This window comes from Megalops cyprinoides, chromosome 12 (genome assembly GCF_013368585.1).
Source record: "Megalops cyprinoides isolate fMegCyp1 chromosome 12, fMegCyp1.pri, whole genome shotgun sequence".
NCBI lineage: Eukaryota > Metazoa > Chordata > Actinopteri > Elopiformes > Megalopidae > Megalops > Megalops cyprinoides.
The window spans coordinates 20,535,805-20,563,441 of record NC_050594.1 but is presented as its reverse complement, the minus strand read 5'-3'; the positions used below and the strand labels follow the sequence as shown (position 1 = coordinate 20,563,441).

The 27,637-nt window shown below is 41.9% G+C and overlaps 2 protein-coding genes across 2 annotated transcripts; both read left to right on the top strand.

Moving 5' to 3' along the window:
* fbln5 (fibulin 5) lies at positions 1 to 11,401 on the top strand. Its single transcript, XM_036542844.1, has 11 exons — positions 1 to 416; positions 704 to 758; positions 1,139 to 1,187; positions 1,310 to 1,594; positions 5,251 to 5,373; positions 5,600 to 5,716; positions 6,040 to 6,156; positions 6,670 to 6,792; positions 7,166 to 7,292; positions 7,709 to 7,904; positions 10,024 to 11,401. The coding sequence occupies exons 1-11, from the start codon at positions 373 to 375 to the stop codon at positions 10,183 to 10,185; spliced, it is 1,398 nt and encodes a 465-aa protein (XP_036398737.1). The 5' UTR covers positions 1 to 372; the 3' UTR covers positions 10,186 to 11,401.
* Positions 11,402 to 12,139: 738 nt separating this feature from the next.
* On the top strand, positions 12,140 to 21,144 carry LOC118787492 (tandem C2 domains nuclear protein). Its single transcript, XM_036543072.1, has 11 exons — positions 12,140 to 12,209; positions 12,601 to 12,810; positions 13,596 to 13,766; positions 14,532 to 14,608; positions 15,893 to 15,968; positions 16,525 to 16,625; positions 17,055 to 17,171; positions 17,747 to 17,938; positions 19,900 to 20,014; positions 20,318 to 20,517; positions 21,034 to 21,144. Exons 1-11 carry the CDS (start codon positions 12,140 to 12,142, stop codon positions 21,142 to 21,144), a joined length of 1,440 nt encoding a protein of 479 aa, XP_036398965.1.
* Positions 21,145 to 27,637: the final 6,493 nt, after the last annotated feature.

Below are 27,637 nucleotides of genomic sequence, written 5' to 3'. Positions count from 1 at the left end.
CGTTCAAGGGGGCTGTCTTTCTGTGATTTAAACCAGCTGTTGTCAAGTGCTCCAGGGCCCCCTTTATTTGCATTGCTAAATAGTCGCTATAGCAGACGAAGGGGAAGAAAAAAAATAGAAGTTCATTTTGAAAAACATTCCTCGTAGAATTGGTCAAAATCTACCGCTGCTCTAGATCGACTAGACGGTGGTTAACCAAAACCAGGTGTCGGTTTTCGCGTGAAGGCGCAGAGTCAGGGGGGAGGCGAGCGCGCCAGATTGCGCAGTGGTCTGCCGTCAGTAGTACGGAGCTGACACGTTCCCCGCTGCAAAAAAGTTACGGGTCGTTTGTTCGGCTCTTTCATTTGAAATCACCACGGAGCCATAAAAAATATGCTCTTTGAAGGACGCTACTCAAATTTCTGGACGTTTGCGAGGTAAGACGATCCGTCTTGACTAGAAACGCCACGTTATATTGATGGAGAGTAGAAATAAAATGTTTTATGCATTTGCTTTTACATTGAGAATGTCTTTCCTACACGTCTGGGAGCTGAAGCTGGGCGAGTGCTGCAAAATCATCTGAACTGTTCAAAAGCTTCTCGTATGCGATATCTGCTACGTGTTTTCCAATTTATACACCAAGAAAATTGCGTAATACTATGGAAAGGGAAACTCGAATGTCTGTCGCCTCCACGTACATTTAAACTTTGCTTTTACTTTGCAGAATGTTGACAGTTCTGATGTTGATCTTCGTGTGCATACAGTCTGGAAATGCGCAGGTAAATAGCGCTGTTGCCTGAGAAATTATTTGTGCTGAAAGTTGGGGTGGCGCGCTGTGGTTGAGATGTTTAGAGTTATACTGATTCAGTGACCTTTTCACACACGAGTAAGTTATGATTTAGCGAAGAAACTGTTTTAACAAAACGCAGTAGTTCGTTATTCTCCGCTATGAACATGAATGACTGTGCTGGAGCGTCATTGAAGCATCTCATGAATGGAATAAAGAGGTACACATTTAGCGCTGTTTCCAGTAATCACGGACTCATTTAGAACAGCATTTCGTCAAACACTTTGTCTTCTGATATGAGCTCTTGCACGTTTAACATCATGTCAGCAGTAACCGATTTACTTTACAAAGCTGTTGTTGATGTCTTCCCAGACGTGTACAGAAGGGTTTACCTATGACCGCCGCATCAGACAGTGTGTTGGTAAGCCCTTTTCCTTTTTTGTCCTAATTCTTTTGGCGTGGAAAGTGGATTTATTTGTTTTCTCAGAGTCAGCTTAGTTGTTACTATGTCAGTGACCACAAGCAATTTTTCATCTCTCGCAGACGTGGATGAGTGCCGGACTCTAGCGGATCCCTGTAGGGGCGACATGCGCTGCGTGAATCAGAACGGCGGTTACCTCTGTATCCCGCGAGGGATGTACAGTCAGCCCTACGCCAGGCCCAACTCGCCATCTTTTACCGAGCAGTCGTACCCGGAATCACCTGTTGGCTTCCCCGATCCCTACGTTCCAGCCCAGCGGCCTGCCGCGCCTCCAAATTACCCCGTCCCTGGACGATCCACCCCCTGTCTCCTAGGATACGCTCTTGGGGAGGATGGCCTTTGTGCAGGTAATCTTCTTAATAGTTGCCGTATGGTTTTGAAGGTGTTTTGAGGATAAAATCTCACAAATGCAACAATCCAGTTCAGTTTAATCTAGGCATAATTGTGGATATTTTGTGTTACTTTCAATCAAAATTACATTGACTGTTTGCAAAATATCATTGTCACAAGGGGGTGCGGGTATGCATGTGTGTGAGGGGGTGTCATTAGTCCCATGGTCGTTGATCTTTTGGGTCATTAACCCTGCTTGTTGGTAAGGGAGGTTCAATGGTCCGAAAGTCACTGACAAAATGTCTGAGGGTTCACTTGTCCTGTGGTTTGTTGGTCCTACAGCCTGCAAATACAGCTGTATCTTGTGTATGTCTTCATATTTAATTAATCAGATCATTTCAAAATGCTTGTTTAATTTATGTTTTATTGTGTTATCGGAAACAGCTGTTTAAATGCATGAACTAAAATGGTTTAACATTATTTAACTTAAAATATTTATTTTGCGTGATACAGGGAGTAAATATGGTAATTACATTAACATAAGCAATATGCTATACAATACTACTAGGAAACACTGAAATGATGTGAGAGTTTAGGAACAGACACCCTTAAGCCTCAGCAGAACAGAATATGACTAAAAACATTTTAGGCTGATTCTCACTATTTTAATTACTTTCATTCCCTTTACTGTTAATTTGGACAGGGTCGGTAAGCTTTTTTATGTTAAAGCCTGAAGACCCACTGCAGATTTGTTAAATATCTGAATGCAGATTGCGTTTATCAGGAAGGCTGTAGCAGTAATGTTGTCCGTTGGATGCCTGGGGTGTCGGAGTACACCTCAAGCCAGTTTAACATCAGAATAAAGACTCAAAAGCCAAGGTAAATTCATATTGCTGTTCTTGGCCTCATCTGGCCTTATCTGTCGGAATGAAGAATTACAACTCTCCTGAATAGGAGAGATTGAATTTCTTATTTACAACATACAAAGGGCTTTTCATTGTATCTCCAGTTCAAGAATATGCATCTTTTACTGAGGAATTCTTTATTGAGGAGACGATTATCCATCTTGGCGCCACGCAATATGAATCACCCATCTGAGTTAATGTGGAGGCCATTTTCATGGCATCAGAACTAGGCATGGTATGGCTGCACTGGATGGATGGTAAAAAAAAAGTCAGAGAGAGGGATTTTGGTCAAGACAGTGATCACAACCTTATTTTTCAGGGAGTTTTGGGATTTTTTTAGATAAACAGATGGGGTCAAGAGGTTGGTTTGCTGTTCCGTCAGAAAATATTCTCCCCTTACCATGTCCCCATCACTTTGTCTTTTAGTACGCACTCCAGAGGGCAATGTCCTTTACAGGCCAGCCAACATTCTTTTAAAAATAGTCTGCTTTTCCCTTTCAGTGGTATTTTTAAGTACTAGCCATGACAGGCCCTCCTATGTTGTGTTACTTTTCCAGATTTTTTTATGAATGTAATTTTAAAAAAATTGTTAGGGTGCCCTAGTGTTTCTTCCTGTAGGACATAGAGGTTGTGTATGCTAGGCGCCATATGTGACTAACTGGAATGTGGTTATTTTCGAGCAGAGATTGCCATGGTTTCACTGAATATGAAATGAGAATGAATGCCCCCTCCCGCTCACCAAAAAAGCAAATCTTAAGATCAGTGAGACATTGCTAGAAAATTATGTGCCAGTCTCCATACTAACCATGAAGTGTCTGATGTCTTTTCCAGCCTTCTGTCTGTCATATGCATGTGGTTTTTTTGTGCTTTAGCACTGTAAGCAGTCCGGGGATACGCTGTTGAAATAGTCCTCCAGAAACGCTTATTAGGGTGTATTTCTTTTCAATCATTCTAAATCGAGTGTGACTTCATAATAAGTGGATAATGAACTCATATATTACCCTGCAGTGCACCACTCTGCAGCTCTGGCATGGCTGTTTGTTTCGCCGTAGCGGGTATAACAGTCAGAGACCCGAGGATCCCACTTTAAGCCTTGTTTGGGTAAGCCGCAGGAATATGGAATTAGTGGTGGTATTTCAAACATCCGGGCACCCAGAGGCAGCGGTGAGGTCATTTTTTGCTGTAGGCGAACAGTATGCTTCACTGGAGCAGCAGGCAGTCCCTGGGGAAACAGCCCGGAGGCTTCAAACCTCTGAAGGTGCGGGTGACCCAGGCAACTGTTGACTGATAATGCAGTTATGGTGCAGAGGCCGTGCAGACCATTACATCCTGCCCCAGTCTGGCACAGACAAAGCTTTATCCCACGGTCACCATGGGTGGTTTGCCACTGCAAGCCCAGTTAGGGGAGGGCAGATAAGTTGGCTTATTGAAACTTATGTTTATCGTTATTATCGTTACATTATTTGAGTGCTTGATAGATGTCCACTTTGTGGTTAAATGACACATTTCATCATTGTGTGAGCCAGTTGCATCTCTTCCTTTGCAATTTAGTGGAAGTGTATTGTTCAAGAATTCTGGTGTCTCTGGTAACAAGCCTGTTTCTCTGTGCTGATATGAGTGCCACTGGCTGTGTCTCAGCATCCTCCAAAATGAGCAGAGATGTATAGAAAGTGACCATTTTAAAACGAGTTCTGTCTTCATCAGGTCAGGGATTATTTTATTTACCTACATCTTTCTGCAGGGCTGTCTCATAATGTTACAGGCTGTGAAATTTTGCTTGTTTTGCAGGGTTTTTGTGGTGCAGCTAATGACTTCAATGCATTTTGCTAATGTAAAAGTTTGAGTATTCCAGTATATCTAAGTTGGTCTGTTCCACAGTGTGGCAGCTGGTATTTTTACCCAGTACTAGCCATGGTTTCCATAGCTCCCCTTCACTGTTTAGTTTGTCTCTCCAGGACCCTTTACCCCCATGAAAGCTCTCCCTCCGCGGCTGCCCACTCTGTTGATGTGTAACTGTAGCAAAAGGCTCGAAGTTCTCAGCCACCATCTCTCTCCCAAGTTCATCAGGACCATCGGAGTGATTATCACAGACCCCCATGGGCTGCTTGTAAAACAGTCTATATAAGGAGCTGCACTGAAGCGCTCCCAGATGGGCGTCCACAATGCTGCGGTCAGGGTCATAGTACACATGGAGCACAGATGTTCTCCCTGCCACACTGAAAGGCTTTAACTGCAAGCAGGTGCTGTGCTGTGTTTCTGTTGGCCCAAATCCCAAGTCTGGCCCTGTCTCTCCAGTCCAGTGGGCCAGCCATGCAGACTTGGCATGGAGGCCTGTCCTTATCAGATATTATCGGTTATTAGGACTGCCTGTTTAAACAAGGCAATTATCTGGGGTTCACTCTCCCTCTTGCTTTTTAAAAAATTTTGGTGACTTCATTGTATGAGAACCCTGGCATGGGCAGGAATTTCCACTGTGATATCCACAAAAGGACATGGTGATTCCAGGGCAATGTGTGAACTACGTGTAGAACAAGTTACTGGAATCCTGCTCAGTGCAGAATTCTCAAGTGCCTCACGGTCTTTTTTGTTTTTTTGAACATTTGTCGTTGCCAGACGTGAACTGATACAGGAATGTATCTGTTATGCTTTAATTCAGCTGCCTCGTAAGCTTGTAAGATAAGAAGTACAAACTATGAATAGCTTATGCTCTGTAAGAGATGTTCTGTCCTGACTCTCTCCCTCCATTCCTCCCTCCCAACCTGTCTCAGACATAGATGAGTGTGAAACAGAGTCCCACCAGTGTAACCCTACTCAGGTGTGCATAAATACAGCTGGGGGGTACACCTGCACCTGCTCAGAGGGGTACTGGCTGATCGGTGGCCAGTGTCAGGGTAAGAACTTGAATTTGGCCCTAACCTTTAAATATGATTATGTCATTTGTGCTGGCAGCAGAGTAGAGGTAAATTACATTGGAATCAAGTAAAAATGAAATGAAATTCAGTTCATTAAGTGAGAATTCTCCATAGAAAATGATTGGTGATTTCAGTTCATGAACTAACCCCAGCTTGTATGTGTCCTGCCCCATGCCTTGGACACCCACTCCTTCTCTGCGCACAGATATAGATGAGTGTCGCTATGGGTACTGCCAGCAGCTGTGTGCCAACGTCCCAGGATCCTACTCCTGCTCCTGTAACCCAGGCTTTCTCCTCAACCCGGATGGCAGGACCTGTCAAGGTGGGCCCATGACATAAAGACTTAAATGACTTAAAGACATAAATACTTTTTTAAAACTCATTTTATCTCAGTTAAATTTCACTGTGCGACTTCCAGCTCCTCTATCCCTTGATGAGGGTATTTTTTTCTATGATTTGATGGTGATTTTTGTGGAGACATCTTAACCCGTTATGTAATGCAGTACAGTAAAAATGACAGAGTGGTCATGTCATGGGATGACATCAATGGCAGGGTGATAACCCCACCAGTGCTGTGTCACATAATGATGATGTAATAGAGATTTAACTCTATTACCCCTCTATCTATTTGCCCCTCTCTGACAGACGTTGATGAGTGTGACGAGGCACCCTGTGCTCATGGCTGCTTCAATACCTATGGCTCCTTCATGTGCAACTGTGACGAGGGCTTCGAGCTGGCGTCTGATGGGACCACTTGTAATGGTGAGAGATTTTGGTTAGGAGAAGCGTTCAATAGGAATTGTTTGGTTCAAGTTTCCTCTTTAGAGAGTCTGTTCTTTGCTTCTTTAGGTATTGAATTCCCTGCTTTCCTACTCACATTGCTTTGTAAGCATGTTTAGAACAGTTGACTTCAAGGTTAGCAGACGATTTCAGCCATGCTTCATTTGAGAGTGTGAGCTTTCATGGTATGTTAACTGTTTACACCTTATTTGACTAACTGCTTACACCTTACATTTACAAGATGCCTTAGAGTGTATACACTTAAGCCATACTCTGTGAACTATAATTTACGGTCTGTATATAACCCCTTTTTACAGTTGTTATGTCTTTATTAATTTAACTGTTTTGGGAGTGTATGTGTATATAGACGTCTCTCTGCATGAATATACGTAGCTGATTGAGCATGTCTGTAGTATCCATAGACCTCAGTTGATAGGTGTAGTAGATCAATTCTATGTGTTTTTAGCTGATTGTGGATGTGTGTGTTGTCTGTAGACCTGGACGAGTGTGGCTTCTCTGAGTTTTTGTGCCAGCACTCGTGTGTGAACACTCCGGGGTCCTTCTCTTGCATCTGCCCCCCGGGGTATTTCATCTTTGAGGATGGCCGAAGCTGTGAAGGTATGGGTTTGCGGCAAAGGGCCAGCCTGACCAGTGACCGCCTGATTTAAGCGTTCTAGAATTCAGTGTTGTATGATTTATGTTGATGTAACCATAATGCCACAATACATATAAAACCTGTCAATGCACAATTTGTAATTACAATTACCTGTAAATACACAGTTACTTACATTGATTCAGTTCAATTAAAAATAAACTGCTGAATGTGTTATATAATTTTCTTGGTCAATACTGTAGTATTTTAGCGTAGTATTTTCTCCTTCATTTTGTGTATTGTTTGCTTTTGCTGATGTGTTTTTTGTTGCTGTTGATGATGATGATGATGATGATGATGTTTAAACTGACCTTTATTGTTGTGTGTTTGATTTTGAAGATATCAATGAATGTGACACTGGTAACAACACCTGTACAACAGCACAAGTATGTTTCAATTTCCAGGGGGGGTATAAATGCCTGGACCCTATTAAATGTGAGCGGCCTTACATTGAGCTCAGCGAAAAGTGAGTACACGCCTCATTATTGCTCCTTTGCTTCTCCCTCAGTCATGCAGCATTGCAGTGCTCTGAGACTCATTAAACCTTGCGACTGTTGTCTGACTTTACAAAGAAGTAAAGGGAAAGGAGGTTGTGTTTATTCATGCCAGGACAGTTATCATGTTTTACTTGTGGTATGTAGTTGTAGTTTACTCTGATCATACCCCTACACTGTTAACTGTTTTCACGGATAAATGATGTTGATAATGTTGATCAAGTTGATTTGATTATCATAATTGTGATGATGAGTTATTATGACACCCTGGTGACCCAAGCAAGTATAGCATTCCCAGTAGTTATGTGGGCCATACCTTGTCTCACAGCTCTCCGCCCTCTCTCTCTCTCTCTCTCTCTCTCTCTCTCTTTCTCTCTCTCTCTTCCAGTCAGTGCATTTGTTCGGCTGAGATTCCTGCGTGCAGGGATAAACCCTTCACCATCCTGTATCGGCACATGGACCTGACCTCTGGCCGCAGCGTGCCCGCGGACATTTTCCAGATGCAGGCCACCACGCGCTATCCTGGGGCCTTCTACATCTTTCAGATCAAGTCGGGCAACGAGGGTCGTGAATTCAGCATGAGGGTGAGTGAGAAGGTCTAACACTGGTCCACCTGTGTCGGGCTCTCAGCGGAGCAGGGCGATTCGCTGCTGCGTGGTTTTGACGTGTGACACAACTACAGTCTGTGGGCTTTCCCTCCTGAAACACTACACTATTACCTGAATATACTCTATCTTTAGTGCTGAGGGCACAGGTTTATGTTCCAGCTGCCTCAAAGTATTTCACTTTTATTGAGCAGAAAGATACAATTAAAAGTATGTATTTAACACCTATTTGGCAATGCTGGCATCTTCGGTGAATGATGGGGCATTTGTCTCATTTTAATTTTCTTGTACGATAATTGTGAAGTTTAAAAAAATTAAGAAGAACAACCGGTTAGTGTTATTTTTTCAAGCTGAATATTGTTCTGTACTAGTGACTTGTTGAAGGGGCGAAAATGACCAGAAATAAATTGTTAGCCCCTTCTATGTATGGTGAGCTTGTGACAGATACAGAGGTTGACAGCATATAACTGTAAAATGATGTGAAATCAATATCAGTATTATGCTAACAGTTCAATGAAAAGCAGCGCACACAGTGTGCCCCCAAGGATCTAGGTTTGGAAAAGCTTGAACATTTCCCAGGGAATCGTGTGCAAATGGAGTGACCAGCAGAGGGAGACATAACCCTGGTAATGTTTGATGAAGGCGCACTTTGAAAAACAAGAGAGGAGCAGAAGTGGTTCCAGTCATGAAGTCAGCATAGTAAATTTAACAAGGTGTTTACCTTGTCTTAAATTAAGCCAGTGTAATCTGTGATGAAATCAAGGCGCACACAATGAGGGTCAGAGTTTCATAACATTTTGTTGCCTTAGGGCTCAGTTGTTTAAACTCAGAACGTCATTGTGGTTAACCTCCATAAGTGCCGCAAAAGGCATGAGATGCTTTTGAATGTCCTCACAGGAATATTATTTACTTCAGTGGTCCACAGCCAGGCCACATCTTATGTTGTGTTCGGCTTCCTTCTGTACATAGTAGTTTCAAAACTTCAAAACAAGAACCACCACATCTTCAGAGGCAGAACATTTAAAGTGATAATTTAAATGTCTCAGAAAGGTGCTCATCTTGCAGGAAAATGTGGACTCCTGCTGGATTTATCAGTAAAACTAAGTGCCCTAGTAATATGTGGTTGTCATTATGTAGCTCATTAGTTTGGTCATGTAGCTGGTGTAACAAACATGGTGTCTTACAGTGCAGTGGAGTTTTTTACATTTGTAGTCACTGTGGGGAAAGCTGATTTGCCTATTGTTATAAAGCATGATCAGCATTTAACTAATTTCAAGTGACTCAGTCCTTGTATGTCGCATGCTGTGGGTTAAGAAAAACCCTAAAAGAAATTTTTTTTACATTTACATGTTATATATTATCATGCTCAAAAAGCAACAGTTCTATAGCTGTGGCTATGCTCCAAAAGCATTAAGTGTATTTGAGTGTATTTCCTCTGTCCATTAGTCGCTGTGAACAAAGGATAGGTTATCAGGAAAAGAGGTTTTTATTCAAGTTTATCTTCTGTACTTTTCTATTTTTTGTACTTTATCAGCTTTTACATAGGTTTTATTTATACCACTATTTTGTTTTGCAAATGAACAAATGCAGATGCAAAGGAATGTAGTTTTCAATGGCTTTTTCTTGGAATTGTGGGCATACTTTCAACAATTCTGTTGTGTTAGCAATAGCAGGTATTTAAACTGTCCATCTGAAAGACACAATCTCTGATATTTACAAAAAGCAACAAGCAATTGTTCTGAGTAGTGCCACAGGACCCATAATCTCTACATAGCTATTAACCCCACTAATCAGGGCCTGCTTAATGAAGCCCTATACAGTTTTATTGCATAGCTGCATTTCCTGAACTGGGATGGAGTTGCCAATGAAAGGAACTCATCTATCTGAAATCCTCTGCTCTTGTTCCATAAGTTCAAAGACAGTGTTTCCCATCTATTTGATCAGAGTGTTCATGATGAGACAGTTGTTCCTAGCTCTGAGTATCAGTTAACTGTTAGAGAGGAAAGTGCTGCTCTTTGGTCCGTTTCCTGGTCAGGACTAGGAACCCCCGGCAGCCATGGTTGCTGACAGCTCTCTTTTTCTTTCTTCTGTCTTCCAGCAAACAAGCAATGTCAGTGCCACGCTGGTCCTGGCACGTCCCATTAAGGGCCCTAGAGAGATTGTTCTGGACCTGGAGATGGTTACCGTCAACCACGTCATTAACTTCCGAGGCAGCTCTGTCATCCGACTCACGATATTCGTCTCCGAGTATTCCTACTGAGTCCCTGCGAATGACCTCTGAACCCTCACCCCTGACCCAACTCCTTGACCCACGACCTCTTCCATCCGGCAGCTTGGTTTGTCTTGGATAATGTGTACACTGTACTGGGGGTTCTGGGGACAGCTCCTGGTCTCGCATCTCCCAGTTCCATCCCCCCTTCTTGCTCCTTATCAGGGACACTGTATTGTAAGGCTGCCTAATACCAGTTCACATCCATCCATGTGGAAGAACATTTATATTACAGTGGCAATATGGATATGTCTTTGTTCTTGTGAATATTATGGAACTTGTTATTCAGTTTTATTGTTTCCATTTTTTAAGGGTGTTTGTTTTTCCCTCACCTGTAGTGAAATGCCAGAATAACTCTTTGAGTTATCTGCAGTTTTTAGAATTCTTTCTTTTGCCGATTGCTATTGTTTTGGTTTATTATTGTATCCATCCCTATTTCCTGTGAACCCTTGCAGTACTCTTTATTAAGCTGTGAGTGCAAAGTTACACAACAGTATTTTTGATACAGTGCATGACAGTGGTGTGTCCTGTTTTAAAAGCCTTCCTGAGTAAAATGATAGACAGGAAAACCTTTAAACTGACAGAACAAACACTCACTGACATCTTCAGGAAGGATGAAATGGTGACAATGCACATCAATAACATGAGAGTACCATTTCTGGTATACCTGGTATGCTGATATCAGTCACTAATCAGCAGTATTAACTATAGATGTCAACAAATACACTGAGGGTCTGTGTAAATATCCTGAAACAATTTCAGAGGTGGACAGCCTGTTTTGAGTCTAAATGAATGCATGCCTCATTGGGAAACGATATTTATGTTCAGCATTTTCCTAGCGTTTAGCTGGCTTTTGTAGTAAAACTAAACAGGTGAGACGTTAGCCTCATTTGGCACGTGTTCGCAAATCTTTGAAATATGAAAGTCAAACTGCATTTTATCGGAAATATTTCTCAAAGAAATATTTATTTGAATATATTGCCATGATTCAGGAATTCAATTGGACGTAATTATTTTCATGGTTTTGAATGAGTCTCTTTTTATTGATCTATGCTTAAGATAAAATCAAAAATGTAACAACCAAAAACATTGAAATGTTCTCTGTTTAAAAGTTTTGTCTGTTAGTCTCTAACGTTTGTCATGTTTTATATACCTGTTTTATTAAGACCCTGTAAGTAAGCCCGGTCAGTCAAATAAAGGTGTGCTGTACCTGAAGAATGACACGTGATGATTTGTTTCATTTATTTCAAGGCAACAAGATTTTTCACAGCAAAACATTGTAGTGTCGCATTTAAGAAAAAGAGTTTAAATATAAAATGTCTGCACGTATACCATTCAAACGAATATCGAAAGGGAACAGAGTTAAATGTTGGACTGTAGGGCAATTCCCTGTCCGGGCAGGCAACTCCAGTGTGCTGTGCTTTCGATTCGAGTGTCTTAAACTGGAGGGCGCTATGACCGAAATGTTGAATGGCCAAGGATCTTTACTACAATGAACGGAAAGTGACTTCACAAAACACCTGCATTCATTTACAAGGGACGTGGTATGCTGCTTCTCCGGCGATACAGTTGTACGGGTTAGTCCAACCTGTCGGTTTTGCTGCATTAAAGTGTATTTGTTTGCGTTTATCTTTAAACACTTTAACATATTTGTTAATAATTGTCGTGAGTGACATTTACATCATTAATCGTATGCGGTTTAAGTTGAGAACACTTAAAGAAAAATATTTAGTATTTAATTTTGATTAATGTTATATTACGTCAATATTGGTGGTGCTATTTTTAGCTCTCTGTAAAGTGGCATTAGCAGAATCCAGTTTTACTTTGTGAAATTTAGATTTATTGGTTGTCATCATTTACAAATCTAGGTTATAACCGACCAGTGAAGCTGTACTTAAGTCTATATTCCTTCTGACGGATCCCGGGCAATTTTATAATCTATATCATGGCAACGGAGTGCATCAAAAACTGCTGCAAACACTTCCTACGCAAGGAGAAAGAACCTGAGACTCAAGGTGGGCTGTTCACTTATTTTTCCCTGAAGTGCAGATACTGAACTTACCAATGCATTACTAAATCTGAGTTAAGACTGAAGTCTCGCTATTTGACTTTAATGCCTGTAAGATTACCATGCCATCTTTTAACGGCAGATTCACTCAGGGTTTATTGCGTCATATTTACAAGAAGGAAAGAGCTGAAATTAAACAAGAGCTGCAACTAGATCTCCAACTCAGAGAATTTAATTCCCACTAAAAGCTTCAAGTGGCAGCATGTCTGTTTACTGTAGCAGTTTACAAATTTAAAAATGCCACCGTTTTCTGAACCTGTCATTGTAATATAATGATCGTTGTGATTGTAATTAATGTTTGTGTGTAAATACAATGAATGATTTACATTTCTTCATAGTAATTAAAGTGAGGGTGGCTCCAGCCAAGACAACGACTACAGGGGTCACCCAGCATGGTCCAAGCAAAGGGGTTGGAGTTTCTGAGGACTACCTCCTCTCCAAGTTGCCAGCTGATGGGAGAGAGGTGCCCTTTGTCGTTCCAATGTTCAAACCCTCCTACATCCAGCCCAGTGGTTCTCACTACTCCGGCTACCAGGACAGCTTTCAGGGTATGCTCATTGGGAGACTCTGAGGGAACTCTGAGTTTCTATACTCTGTTCTCTTTATTCACTTTTTTTTCTTTTAGGATTTGTTTGGAGGTTTCCAAGGAACAAGAGGTTTTTTTCTTTTCATATGAAACCCTTGGTCTTTACACTCTCATGGCCCAGCTGACCATTTCCTCAGACTGAACCTTAAGCAGTCAGATGATTTTTTAGTCAAGTTATCTTAACACTAGGAAAGGAACATGGGGAAAATCTTGGCCTGGAATGGCTGCATTGTGAACAACACGTGTTAGGTGCTGTGAAATAACATCCTGTAGGGAAATAATGAAATCACTGAAGTAATTCCTGTTGGCAGAAACCATTGTCTGTGTATGCAGCATATAGTAATTCAATGACACTAGTTGTACAGCATCAAAATGTTTGGTGTGAGAACATATGCATTGGATTTAAATGGCATTTGTTCCATTAACAGGTGTTATTATATAACAAATCAGGAAGTCATTGTTGTAGCACACTGCTTACAATGAAGATATATTATAAGTCTCAAGAGCTCAAAAACCACACTCTTAAGGTGTACTAAATAGTTAAAGGTAGGTAAGGCATTTTAACAGACTTGAAACATCAAGGGTTCCCCACTAACTGTATAATGCTGATTTTAGGCTTCTGACAGACTGGCCAGCTCAAGCATGATCTCTTGAGCTCCTCAGTGTAACCTGTGTAAGTTGCTTGGGATAATAGCATCTCCTAGGCATATGCAATGTAACATAATTCGTTGCCTGTGTATGTTCCAGGGTCGGCAAGGTGTACCTACGCAGACAGGAAGGCAGAACTCTCGGGGGCCAATTACATTGTCTATGACCCCTACTCCTCACTTCAGTCTGGCCACATGGTAAATCATGTGTCTCCGGGGCCTGCACGGCGAGGTACCCTGAGAAACAAGACCATCGACCTGCAAGGGTCAGGTAGAGGAAAAACACCTCCCTATGCTTGTGCATGTCTTGTGATTTGTGCTGAAGATGAATATGACCCCTCAGTGCACGTGTGTAGCTCTCTCAGTGGAAATATTCCGTGGCCCCCTTGATTAGGATGTTTGCCTTTCCATCTGACCTATTTAAAGTAGTTCAAAATATAACTGAGGTAATGCCCGCAGTATTTTTTGAATTGAGAGGATACACCCATTATTAAAAGACGTGAATAAACTGTATGTTTTTGAGTCTTTCAATTTCCTGTTAATCAGAGTTTAACTTCATTGCATTGTGGGTGTTTTTTCATCTGGGATACTTAACCTCTATCATGAATGGAGTATTTATCTGAAAATATTTATTTAAATATCATATAGTATAGATTTTTTGGCCAAATTACACATTTACCAGTATCACTGGTAAGTCATCATGAGATAAATACTGTTGCAAATAAAGTAAGGCAGAAAATAGATCTGTTGAAACACCCTGTTTGATTGCTGATGCACTTCCTGATAGTGCCCCAGTAAAAGTTCTGGTACTGTTACCTCACTGGGTTTTTTACGTGAATGTACACAGGTCAAATATTTGCACATTCAGTTTCAGGTAGTTCCTTGTGCTTTACAGTAAGTGAGTCCTCCAACTCAAAACCATGTGTGCTTTTTTTATTTACATTTACCTTAGCCATACAAGAAGTGGGGAAATAGCCCAGGCTAAACAGCCAGAGCAAAAACAAAACAGCTCTCTTGGTGAACATTTGTGTTTCAGTGTGGGAACCGAAGAGTGGGAAGCCCAGGCTGAGTAATTCCATGTTCGACCTCGCTCACCCACACGGTTACATGCAGGTGAGGGTGGCTCATATACCCGCCTTTCTGCGGGTGTATGCCCGGCTGTTACTCTGTCATGTGGCCGCACACACAGACGCGTCATTGTGGGCTCTCAGGGCTGGGAACTGGGCAAGGGATGCAGATGAAGGGTTTTAGGTTACACAAGAAGGGTCAGATTTGTTGTTTCAGTCTCGGGACCAGTAAACTTACCACAAATCCTTTTGCTTTTGTCTGGTACTCCGATACAAAATATAAGAAAAAGCACACCCTTTGTTATTGTTTGTATATTATTATGAACATATAATGTATGTTATATTTATATATTCCCTTTATATATTCCTCCTATTCATTTTCTTGGAAGAGTTATTTTGGGTTTGGAACAAAGCTTGTCTGATAGAGTGAGTCAGCGATAACCCTTTTTGTGTTTTGCCTGCAACAAAAGGTGACGTTAAGGCTGTCCTGGGCGGGTTATTCTTGCCTGTATCAGTTATATAAAGGAAATTGTATCCGGTTGCTATTAACATGCCATTAATAATGTTGGATAATAGGTGTTTGGATTATAACTGCTGTTTGTTTCTTAGTTCGCCCAAAACCATGATAAATGTAACAATGTTGTATTCAGGACTCACAAAATGCTCAACGTCACTGGAATTTGCGAGTGTGTACTGAAGCAAACATTACTGCTTAACCAGTGCTGATGGCTTTAGAAAGCTGGGTTTGCTGTCATTTAAAGTCAGCCCTCCCTTGACCTGGTCATCCATAGGAGACAATGAAATGGTTACTGTGTTGTTAACATGTCGGCCACACTTACTGGCTCACTGTGGTTTATTTAGACAGCGCTCCAGGCTCCATAGCTCTTTTTGACACTGTGGACGTTTCTCAGCCAGAGTGACCTGTAGGCATTGTGTAACTTTCTGCCCACTCCCTTTCCCTTCTGTAGTGTTAATTCTGCTCACATATTTGTGGTCACTCAGTACAGCTTTTTTTTTTTGTCCTATGATTCCTCTTCAGAATTGTTTGTGAAACCCCAGAATACTCCAAACACTGCTCAGACGTTCTCCATAAATGGAAAAGGTTTTTGTTGTGCTTGTCTCCAAGTTCGCCCCATTTTAGAGTTTAATTTATGAATTTATCTGACTGCCTGAACTACTTTTAGAACTCCTCACAATTCTAAGAATTCTAACATTCTCGAGTACGGCTGAGAGGTTTCCTGGCCTATAGCCACACAGGGCCAACATGTGGAAAACCTGCTCTGGCACACATTATTGATGCCTTAAACAATTTGTCTTTTCTTGTTCCCAGAGGTATGACTCGGTGTCTAGTGTCCAGAGCAGTACGTCATCCATGAGAGACTCTCCTGAAAGCAGCCGTAGCCTTGGTAACTATTATATAGATTAGTGTTATCCCTCTGACATACCCACGATCCTTCACTCTATAAAACTACTCACTGGAGCCCCATTCCTGTTTTTTCCGCCATACTGTCACCAGGATTTTTTTGTTGTTTTTACTGTCCAGGGTCCTAATTTTGTTCAGGGAGAACCGACCCCCAAGACCTCCTTGTCTGAAAGGGCCAGGCTTAGTCAGATTTAGATTGCTGGGCATTGTGCAATCCTGAAAGGGCAGACTCTGCAATTACTTCCAAATGTTTTGTGTCCAGACCAGCAAGCAAATTCTAAGAAAAAGTGCACAACTTCAAAACACTTCACCACCCAGACATCATTTATTTTTTGGGGGTAAATAAACACATTAAACTCACCATGAATGAAATTATTTTATTTAGCAGAATTACTCTATGGGAGGCATATCATTTTGCACATGGGCCCATGCAGACGTGTACACACGTACACACGCACACACGCACACAGACATAGAGGCCTTGTCCAAACCTCTACGTTGAATGTCAGCTGATTAGGGATGTTGTGTGTGCTGCACAGAGTCAATCACACTGTCGGGGGATGAGAGGGACCAAGGCAGGCTGAGCGTCAGGCTGAGTTATCAGGAGGCCCTGGAGCAAGTCTGGATAATGCTGGTGCAGGTAAAGTTACTGACCCTCTAGCTGTGTTCGCAGGTGAAATGGCCCATTGTCCCACCTCCCAGGAGCTGAATGGAAGCTCTGTCTTACAGGAATCCTGATGCTTGCAACACTATCCACCTCCATCTGACTGTTTAACCCTCTAACCACTCCCAGACCCCACTAGAGACTGGCTCTGTATAACTCAGTATAATTCTCTTATCACTGATGTTAATATCTATATTATAACTGAACTTCTTTGTATATGTGCCATGTTAATTGTACTACATAAAAGCAAATGGATAATACATTTTGCTGTTAATACTACTAAAATATTATTATTGATTATTACAGTTATCAATTATGATTGACTTACCATCATTGGTATGGGTACACATCAGACCATGTCATGTAAAATGACACCTTTTGATAGCTTTCTCTTCCTGGCCTCAGTGTAAGGATTTGAACTTCCCAGTGGAGACTGGGGGGCAGCAGAAGATTGGGATTAAAGGCACCATCACCCTGCCCAAGCCAGTCCAGTTCAAGAGCTCCATCAAGGAGGCTTCTGCGGTAGGTGCCACCCTAAATCCACATGCTGTGCCTACACATGGACATCAGCCAGCACATTGACACAGCTGAAAACAATGTGAAGTTAAACACTTGCTACAGGCATTTCAACAATTCATTTCTGTATCTATTAGTGTGATTCCACATTGAACTGGGAGTTGTCATGCTTGCGTGGTGGATGAGGGGAGTGTTTTAGTGAAAGACAGAGAGTGAGAGAAGGCCTAGCTCCTTGTTCTGATGCTGATTGTGTGTAATGTCCCAGAAATGGCAGTGCTATGGTCCACATCTCAGTGAGCCTACTGTCCCATGATCAGTTACTTTTAACAGGTTACTCCTCTTCCCCTTTCAAGATGTTCAGGCCGAGTGAATCTTTAAACATGCTGTTGATTAAGGCAATACACTTGGTTTCCAGACCATCAGGTAAATTACTGAGACTTCAATGGAAAGAATGCAAGATATGGATACTTGTAATGCTTAATGTGAGTTAATGCAGTCTCATTCACCAAAACTGTGACTATAGTGAATGACCCATGTGTGAGCCGTGCCCTGGAGACAGTGTGCCCTGTTCTCTCTTCCAGGACGTGGAGTTCATGGAGACCTTCGTCTTCGCCCTGCCTCTGCAGCAGCTGCAAACAGCTGGCCTGGCGTTCCGGCTGCAGACTCACCTCCCCCGAAAACGCACACTGGGCGAGTGCACCCTCTCTCTCCGGCAGCTGGGACCCCAGGAGACACAGCACTGGCTGGACATCAACCCCCCGTCCAAAGTCCCGGTTAGTGCCCCTCCCACTGTGGGACTGAACAAAGCTGGTACCTCAGTAAATATGCACACCACACTTTTCATTTTCTGCACACATTGCAATACTCAAAGAATGCATCCAGTTCCAACTATAAATGTAAGGCGGTACAAATGGCGGCATACACTTCCAAGAATGGGCTGAGCATATGCATGGGATCTGCCAAGAGATGTTCCTTAGTGTTCCAGGAACTGCCCTCCACAGTGCCTCTCTTTCTATTACCCAGTGTGCCCAGTAGTTTAAATGGGTCACTGCACCTGTAGGTGAATTGATTAAGTAACAGAAGCCAGAGGAAGGTGTCACAGAGGAATGGCCTACTCAAATCACGCCACTCTTCATTAAAATGCTAATGCAGTGCTTACTTAAGAGTCTTGCCTTAACTTCTGCTGTTTTGACACTGCCATCTGTAAACCATCATAGAACTGTCAGAACAGCATTTATGAATTATGAACTTAGCAATGAATTAAAAGTGCACAAACATTTTAACAGTGGTGGGTTTTTTCTGAGTTCAGGAAGTTAAACATGTAAAGTATACATAGTTTACTATATGTACTAGAGCCTGCTTGGTTAAACTTACTGACAGCCTGATCTTTTCAGTGAAATTGTCAAAAGATAGGTTTGTGTTTGTGGGGGATAATTCAACATAATGCCTAACAGCCTTAATAAATGTGTACATTCAGTTGAGAAAATTAATGTTGATACTCTATTTTGTTTCCTGCTACATTGATTGAAGTAATTTTTTAAGAGGTCAATTTTAGGTCATTGCACTGAGTGTGATGTCATTAATCATCTGACAGAAACGTGGAGGGGAAAGTTTTATGTTACAGTTGCAAGTCATAAAGGAAAGCTCTTTAATGGTAATATAGATTTATTGGAGTGTACTTTAGAGATAGTGGCATTGTAACCTATTGGCTAATAAGGAAATATTTCCAGCAACTATAAACCCCCAAAACCTGATCCAATAACAATATGTAATTATAATGTCATTTGTTATAGCACAAATGGCCGGGCAATAATTTGGCATTACAGTAAGGTCACACGTAAGGGTGTAATAATGAGATTGCTTCAAAAAACCAATTGGCTCCTGTTTCCCGTCAATGATGCAGACCATACTACAGTGTTGAACACATTAAAACTGTCCTCTTTATTAATGATACAGGCCAGAAGCACTTGAATTTTGGCAATGAGAACACGTGATAATTAACATAAATTTCCATATCTAAGGACGTCTCCCAAGTATTAAAAAATAAAGTGCTTAAATGAATGATACAAGCATTCTTGCAGCCTCTAAGTATTATGTTATACGAGAGACCCTGTGTTTCCCAACACTTTTTAATTACCATTGGTTGAAAAGGGGCAAGAGTCTTTGTGGAGTTTTAGAAAGGAAAACAGACCGAGAAAAGGAGAGAATTTTATGTTGGAAGGAAGAAGGCTGAAAAGCCGCTTTGACATTCAGAAATGGAGAGAGGTCAAAGACACTGATGCTGTAAATTTAAAGCACGAAAAGTAGGTCACAACCCAAACAATGCAGACAGGAGAGTCTTTGCCAATAATGGGTCTGTATTTCAGAAAAAAAGTGGGCCATTTAGCAGTAGCGTCTCTCCCTGCCATTTGGAAAGCCGTAGTGAATCACCACTCTCAGCAGGGAGCCTGATTTGGTACCTCAGGGGGACGGTGTGACACATGTGTGACTGCCTCCACATCCTCCCTTCAAGTATTAGCTGTTCTCTCTGGGAATCCACGTAAACGTTTCAGACGGGGCTTTTGACCTGAATGTAGCTTCATGGACATGGGAGACATACATGCGGCACTGACCCGTGGTGTTTTCCGTGTTATTGCAAAGACTAAAACCATTGTCTTTAATAATAAGGTGCTGAATAATTTTGGTAGTTATTTGACACGTGAATAACTGGCGGGTTCTGTGTATCCTCCTGTAGGCGTGCCATGCCGAGCTGCACCTCGCTACTTGCTTCCAGCCTGTCAGCGGCCGCTTCCAGTTCCAGGTGCTGGAAGCTCAGAACCTCCCCACCTCCTCTGCACCCCTCAGCCAGAGTAGGTGTCCTGACCTGTAATTCCAAGACTCTAACCCCAATTTGGAAGGCATATGGGAGTTTGTATCGTTTTGCCAAGTAAACAGATAACTGTATGATGTGAAGACTGTGATTCCTGCCATTGTAATTGCTGATACTGTATGACTGGTTGATATTGCTGTTACTGCTGCAGATAGGCTTTAAAAAAGGGATTATGTGGATCCCCACAGAACACATTTGCCATGTGCTTGCCAATTCGGCCAGGTAATGAATGGACCTATGAAGAAAATGCATTAGCGTGACAGGCATGTTCCCTCTCTCTCAGGCTTCTTTGTGAAAGCAGAGATGCACTCGCTGGGTCGGCTGTTAACCACGAAGAAGACCCGAGCCCTGAGGCCAGCGGGGGGTCGGGTCCAGTGGGCCGAGACCTTCCTGTTTCCTGTGGTGGCGCAGGAGCAGGGCATCAGATTGTCTGCCAAACTGTACAGTCGCAGCTCTGTGCGCAGAAAGCACCTGCTGGGCCAGGTGAGCAGGTGTGCGTGTGGGCACGCACCAAGCACGCTCGAAACACCTCCATGAACACACATACTCGCAAACAATTGTGTATATTAATGAGGTCATTCTGAACCCACTGATCCCTGCTTCCAGTCTCACAGCCTTAAGTGTTCAGACAAGTGTCTCAGCTTCTCAGAGAATATTTTACAAGAAAATGTCAAATGGATCACTTACTTGGCATTGTGGAGTTTCTCTACCATTTATCTTCAAAAACATTTGGAGCTTTTATACAAGTTAAGGTCAGACTGTGAAGGGATTACCATCAGTGAAATGGCATGGTGCGTGCTTCCCTTGACTTTATGAGTGCTTTTAGTCACGAGCTTTCCGAATGAAATTCACAGATAAAGGTGACCTCGTCAGTTTTAGCGGGGACCTCATCTGAATGCTGCATTGGCTGACAGAGTGGATACACTCAGTGTTGAGGTCATCCTTATCTGCTCTTGGGGCTGGGAAGCAGATGTTGATGCAGTGTGTGTCTTTCCCCAGGTGCACCTGGGGTTTGAGAGCACCTCCCCTGAGGCTGTGGAGCAGTGGCGGGACACCATTGCACTCCCTGAGAAAGTGGTGGCTGTATGGCACAGACTGGGCGGCACCTGAGTATGGGGTGATGGGGTGGGGGGCTGAGGCTTTTCCAGGAAGAGACGACCGCCATACACTGCCCACACTGAGTCCCGTGGTCACCAGCAAGACCCAACACCAGAGCTTACAGACCAGGCCCACTCCACTGCCAACTATACATATAGTGCTGTCTGCTCTCTCTTTGCCAGATCACAGGGTCTGGGGGCAAGATTGCCTGATGAAACTGGAGCTGTAGGATAGGGTTATTATTTATCTCTCATGTAGCACATTTCAGAGAGAAAGCTAATATCTAAAGACAATGTCAGTCTGCTTCTTGTTTTCATCCATTTGAACTGGGGTGTCTCTCATTCCACTGCATCCTGTCATTGTTTGATTGTAGTACTTGGTGAGTTACCATGTTTGTTGTGTTGAGAAATATCTTGTTGGTACTGTTTGCACAGCACTCTGACAGGGCAGCAGGCACCCAACCCTTCCCAATGTAGCCCAGGGTTGGAAAGCCTGTGGTTTACGCTGTACCCGGTCCTGCCTCCCACACTCCAGTTTGTTGGGTGTGAGCTCCTTGTAGTATGGCCTTGCTTCCAGAGGTTTATACAACAGGAGCAAACTCTGCCCGTACTCCCATGCACATTCCATGAATGAGTTACTGAAGCGATATGTTTTTTTGCACAGTTAGATTTTCATACATATTACGACACAGCTTCTATACAGTAGCTTGCACAGAACAAGTTACTAATACTGGTAAAAAATGATAACACCCAGACTTATTTAATTTATTAACATATACCATTCTTAAAGGGCTTGATATTTATGAAATCTTTAACATTTTAACTACAATTGTATGCATAAAGTCGTGTTTTTGTCTTTGTGACTTTTAAATATGCTAGGGGGTCTCATTGCTCTATAATAGAGTAATTCAGTAGGACTGTGCATGTTACACTTTTTCCCTGTTAAACCATGTTTTTTCACTGTGAATCAGTGTGTAAGCATATCTGTTTGTTACATTTAAACTTAGCAAAACCTTGATCACACAGACTACAGTAAAGGCTTGTCTAACTAATCTTTGTACTTGGCCTTAGATCACCTTGTATCATATGGGCATTTTAATAATTGGTTACTAGTCCTCTTCTAGTAGTTCTTTTTAATGTTTATATCACAGATCTTTCTACTTGACCTTAGGTCATCATGAGTTGTATAGGTATATGTGTTTGTCCCTCTTTCCTGTTCTAGTAGTTTTATTGTAGGACTGTTTGATAGATGTTTGTATTTAGCCTGAGATGACTACATCTTACACAGGGGTCGATATCTGTTATACGTGTCCTGTTCCAGTAATTCTCACCCCAATCAAGATATGTGTTTGTGATGTCTATTGGGGTGATGAAGCGTTTGGCCATAGCATTCCCAGTTGTGTTACTGCTGTGCTCCAGATTGACAAATAAAAATTGGAAGATTCATTGCAGAGTGAATACTGCTCATCCCCTTCTTTTAAGTTCATACTTTGCAGCTCCTTGATCAGTCATTGAGATTTTTGATACATTGTGCATGACTTTGCAAAAACAAAATCTTTAAAGCACCTTCGGAATTCCTGATACTATCTATATTTTTGTCTCAATACCATGCTTTGATTGTGTGACATTTGTCGAGCTAATAATGCAATCAGAATTTAGACTCGCAAGTAAATAATGTTGAAATACAGACAGTGTTTGGATTATTCAGTGGTGTGTGACAGGTGGGAAAAGTAGGCCAGCCTGCCTTGTGGTTGTAAAATGTTTTAGAAATCATAAATGCCCCTGTTTGTCAAGCTATCTTTTATTGGAGAAGAGGGTAACTGGTACTTGAACTGTCCTCTCATCTGAAACTCCAACTGTTCAAACAAGGAACATAAAGAAACAGGAAGCTGGTGTCTGTCTGACAGATGTCCCCTCCAGCCTATGGACCATTTAACACAAGAGCCCAAGTCTGCTGACTGACAGAATTTTTTCATCACTGATGTCATTTGAAGATTCACTTAGTGCCAAGAATTCTCTAGATATAGACTCCCTTTTCTCTAAGTACAGGTAATGAGGATGTACAGGACTCCAAAGTGATTCCCGCAGGAACAGGACGAATGTTTAAATTCATCCTTTCAAAAATGAATCCTGTGTTGATTCTGCCTGTTTCATTGGCGGGGTGAAAATGTTCTTCCTGTAAGGCTAATATGTTCCCATTTGCTGCAATGTCTGAAAGAGCTAAGAGCAGTTCATTTTTGACTGTATTTTCAATTTCCACTAAGTGCCAGGCCATAATTTTTTTCTGTTTGTGTTCCCAGCTTTATTTTCCCCATTGATGCCCTGCTCTGTAAAGTCCATGAAAGCCACAAATTCAGCCTGCTTGGGGGAGATTTTTCCCTGTTTGATTTGACCATAACTGTTCCATTATCATGAAAATGAACAGCAGCCATTATTTTGATAGGCATGAAAAGATTACACAATCCCAGAAAAACCTCCATTTTATTTTCTTATTCTATTTTTCCTTTTCACATTTGTCCTTCTGTGGCCATTAAGGTCGTCTAACCCTCTTGTATATAGGAAGAAAAGCTTTCTTTTACTATTTGATCATCACAATTTGAATAGCTGGAAGGCATGGGAAAGTGCTTCAGTTTACCTTCAGGAAACAATTGAGTTGATCTGTTATGTAATTAGTAGAGCTGAATGCAGATAATGAGCATGTGGTATCAGCTGTGCACGCTGTTTAAAACACACCCAGGTAAATGTACGGTACAGATGGGGCGAAGATAACTGTTCCTGGTTGGGTGTGAGACTTCAGCAACTGGGCCCTCCACGTGAGTTACTGTAGGAGTCATTTTACATCCTGGGTGCTATCAACGTCATCGTTTACGTAATCAATGTTTGATTACTGTTAATGATTATTCAGAGAATAGGAATTCCAGCCACACCTTGGCTAATGACTTGTGCTAAACTGCCTGGAGCAAGAAAAAAAAGTGGGCGGCACCCTTAATCCTAGACTAGTAAAAGAGGGAACACTGACTAAGTGTTTTGTTTCATTCCAGAGCTGGTTGTCCAGGTGATGACCATGCAGGAAGGTCTGGATGTTCTCCACTGATGTTTTACAATTACTTATTCTGTTTTGTTGAATTAATTGAGTACTTTAAGTGTTGTTTTGTTCATTTATGTTTCACTAAAAATGATCTTCAAAAATTTTTTTTTTAAGTTTTTTGATGTACCCTCATTAGAAGCCATTTTATTTGAGGCTTGAATCCAGTCTGCTGATGAAGAGGTCCAAAGGCAGCAGGCTTGTTGTGAGAGGTGGGGCTGGTGATTTTTCTTTTTATGAACCACACCTCTCCCCACCCATATACTCACTATCAGGATGTGGTTTGCATTCCACTAATCCAGGGAATGTGCTGATTCGATGCAGCTTATCCTGAATTACATGTGTTTACCTCAAACGTGTCTCCGGAGTTATTTTAAGGAGGTAAAGCAATGGCCAAGCATTATGTTTTTCAAAACCACAATAATACTAATGAGGAAACAGAAAAAGACTTCAGACAGGCAACCAATATTTAGACAGGATTTCTTTTATCAAAACTAATAGTAACCTTCACAATGGTCTCCTCAGAATAGAATTTCTAAAAGGAGCACAGGCCGGTTTGGAAAAACTGGAAAATGATTTCCTGACCCCAGAAGACAATGGTTGATAAATACACTAAACTAAAGGAGAAAAAGACACACAAAGTCCTGTATTCATTGGTTCATTAGACTGTGAGGTGGCTGATAGGATGGCTATCAGTGGGATATGGTGGGCACTGTGTGGGGTATTCCTATCCACCTATGGCTCGGCGTTTCTGTCTAATGATTTTGGGACATAAAATAATACAGTGCAAACAGGGGCACTGTAAAGGTGGGTGGGGGGGGGGGGGGGGGGGTTGGGATGGTTCCAAGGGCCCCAAGCAGACAGGGACCCTCAAAGATTCTACCATATATTTTTGTTACATATATACAGGGGCCTAGTGCATTAACCTTTCAGGGGGCCCAAACTTCCTACCGGCACCCCTGAGTGCAAATACTGTGCATGATGATCTCTTGATAGTTGGGGGCTGACCTAAAGGTGAACTAGTTACTCTGGTGGCATTATGTCAAGAGGTGGTTGGGGAAGAGAGGGGAAAACTATGTATGTAATGGGCAGTGCAATGGTTTCTGTAGAGATCCATTATGGCAGCACAGAAAAGAAGTGAGAGGAAGGGATAGGAGCCCTGGCCAGGAAAACAATCTGAGACTATCCCATCCCATTATAAGAGCAGGAACCATATTTTGGACAGGATGAGGGACCAAGCAAATCATAATATTATGGCTTTGACTTGTACAGCGCTAACACAAACTAGCACTAAACATGAACATCGATTTAATCAGAGGCATTATTAAATATATGCCTTAAAAACAGCATCGAAATGCATATTTTTGTGCTTGGAGCCATGGTTCATCTGATCTGTGTGATTCTGTGGCTTACGAGAAGCCAAGTCAATACACCTGCAGCGTCTCCGCAGTGTCCCGTTCCATTCCCTGCAGCACAATGTGCGTCAAGCTCCGCTCTCCATTGGGCGCAGCTGTTTCAAACCCAGTGTTTGTCTCCGCCACTTTTTAATCAAAAGTGGATCAGCATCCCTGTTCTCTGTTTGAGCTTCTCTTGTTGCCACGGTGTCTCCCGGATCTGCATTCTCCACATACTTTAAATAATGTGGAACAGAGTTGCTCACAGGGAAGTGCAAAATGGGAGGGATTCATTCACTTGACTGTTCAGTTTTACCTCTGAATTTCTCTCTTTGTTAGAGTGCTCACATTTTCACAGGGTGACTGCGCGGGCCAGGGGTGGGAGTAAGGGGACAAACAGATTGTATTTCTTTTGAGCAAAATGTGAAGATGGAGGACCATTGAATTACACATGTGAAACAAATGTATGCAAGAGATTCTGATTGAATTGCCATGAGCTAAGCACTCCTCTTGCTATGTGTACATAATTAACTGGTGCAATATTTAATTAAACTTTTAAAACTATTTCTTATCCCTTATTACCCCTTAATAGGTTAAAAAAGTGTGTACATGTGGATATATGGATAATTGATTGTCATCGTCCGCATCTCCTGTTGGCCCATTTAGATGACATTAAAATCAATGTGTCGACATCGCCTGCTCTGAACAAGCAGATAGTGTTACCTTCAGTCTTACAGAAACCATATGCTACATATCTAAGAATGGTGGGATGGTGAAATTCAGTTCAAATTAACTATCGCCCCAGCCCCTTCGTGGCGCTCGTCTTTGCGGAATACCACTATTGAATCTTAAAGTCAGAGCGCCCTCCAGTGTCCCAGAAGTATTGCACAGTATTTACGTTTGTACTCCCATCAACCACAAGATGGCAGCACCACCACGTCTTAATCATTGTCATTAATTAAAACAAAAAACGGTTGCAAAGCATGATTTGTGCTGTGCCAGTCTTAACTTTGTGCGGAACGTAACCTCTTGTATTTTTGTTGAATTATTTCTGACATGCACATTTATTTGGATTAATATAAATGTAGATTTTTTTTCTCTGGTCATTATTTTTGGGTTGTAGGTGATTTCCATAATTCTAGATTGGTAACTGTATACTCCAGGTGGTCAAGATGAGCACGACAAAATGCTCAGGGGCAGGTCGGAATATTTGCTTAAAATGAATAATAATTACCATATTATCTACACCAAGAATAAATGTAATAGGAACATAATATCAAAACCATTATCGATATGTCGACAGTTCACGCATAATTTACCAAAATAATTATTACAAATTTCCAAAAACCGTCATATGACACTCATGCCACTGAGGCTGCAGCAGGGGACGGGGCCACGCTGATGAAATCCAACGAGGAGCCAAAATCCAGATGACCAGAACTCTAAAATACAAACCTTTAGGTTACACTCATAGTCTTACTCTAGTCTTCTGTAAACGTGAATTTTAAACTCTTATTGTTTCGCGATCACATGGCATTCATTTTCTATAGCCCTAAGTAAAGCTGATTGATGGTAACCGAGGGGTAAACACACTACGTGATCATACTCCGTGCCGACCTCTTGTTTATGATGCAACATACAGATGATCCAAACCTGTGATTCATAGAATAATATCCATGATGTCAGTCAGTTCGTCTATGACAAGAACATTAGTATTTATCTTTTTCTTAAATGTCCCAGGTAAAAATTTTGATTTTGTGTCTTGAAATTCCAATGTGGTATTTTCGGATTAATTGTGGTTCTTACCTGGTTTTCGAAACGGATCATATCGCTGAGCGGAGCATATGCTGAAGTTTTGTTCGAAAATATCCTGTATAACATGATAGCGCAATGTAGCACCCCGGGGCAGCAAGATAAGCAAGACAAGGTGTGGACTTGGAGGAAGTCGGTGACGTAGGCGATGAGGAATTTTACCTGGCCTCAAATAATAGCCGACGCTGAAAAAGCAGATCAGAAGAAATCTTTTG

Coding starts and splice junctions, on each gene's coding strand:
- fbln5 (XM_036542844.1), top strand. CDS start 373: ATGCTCTTTGAAGGACGCTACTCAAATTTCTGGACGTTTGCGAG. Junction 5,374..5,599: donor GATCGGTGGCCAGTGTCAGG/GTAAGAACTTGA, acceptor CTCTGCGCACAG/ATATAGATGAGTGTCGCTAT. Junction 5,717..6,039: donor GGATGGCAGGACCTGTCAAG/GTGGGCCCATGA, acceptor CCTCTCTGACAG/ACGTTGATGAGTGTGACGAG.
- LOC118787492 (XM_036543072.1), top strand. CDS start 12,140: ATGGCAACGGAGTGCATCAAAAACTGCTGCAAACACTTCCTACGCAAG. Junction 12,811..13,595: donor CTACCAGGACAGCTTTCAGG/GTATGCTCATTG, acceptor TGTATGTTCCAG/GGTCGGCAAGGTGTACCTAC. Junction 13,767..14,531: donor CATCGACCTGCAAGGGTCAG/GTAGAGGAAAAA, acceptor TTTGTGTTTCAG/TGTGGGAACCGAAGAGTGGG.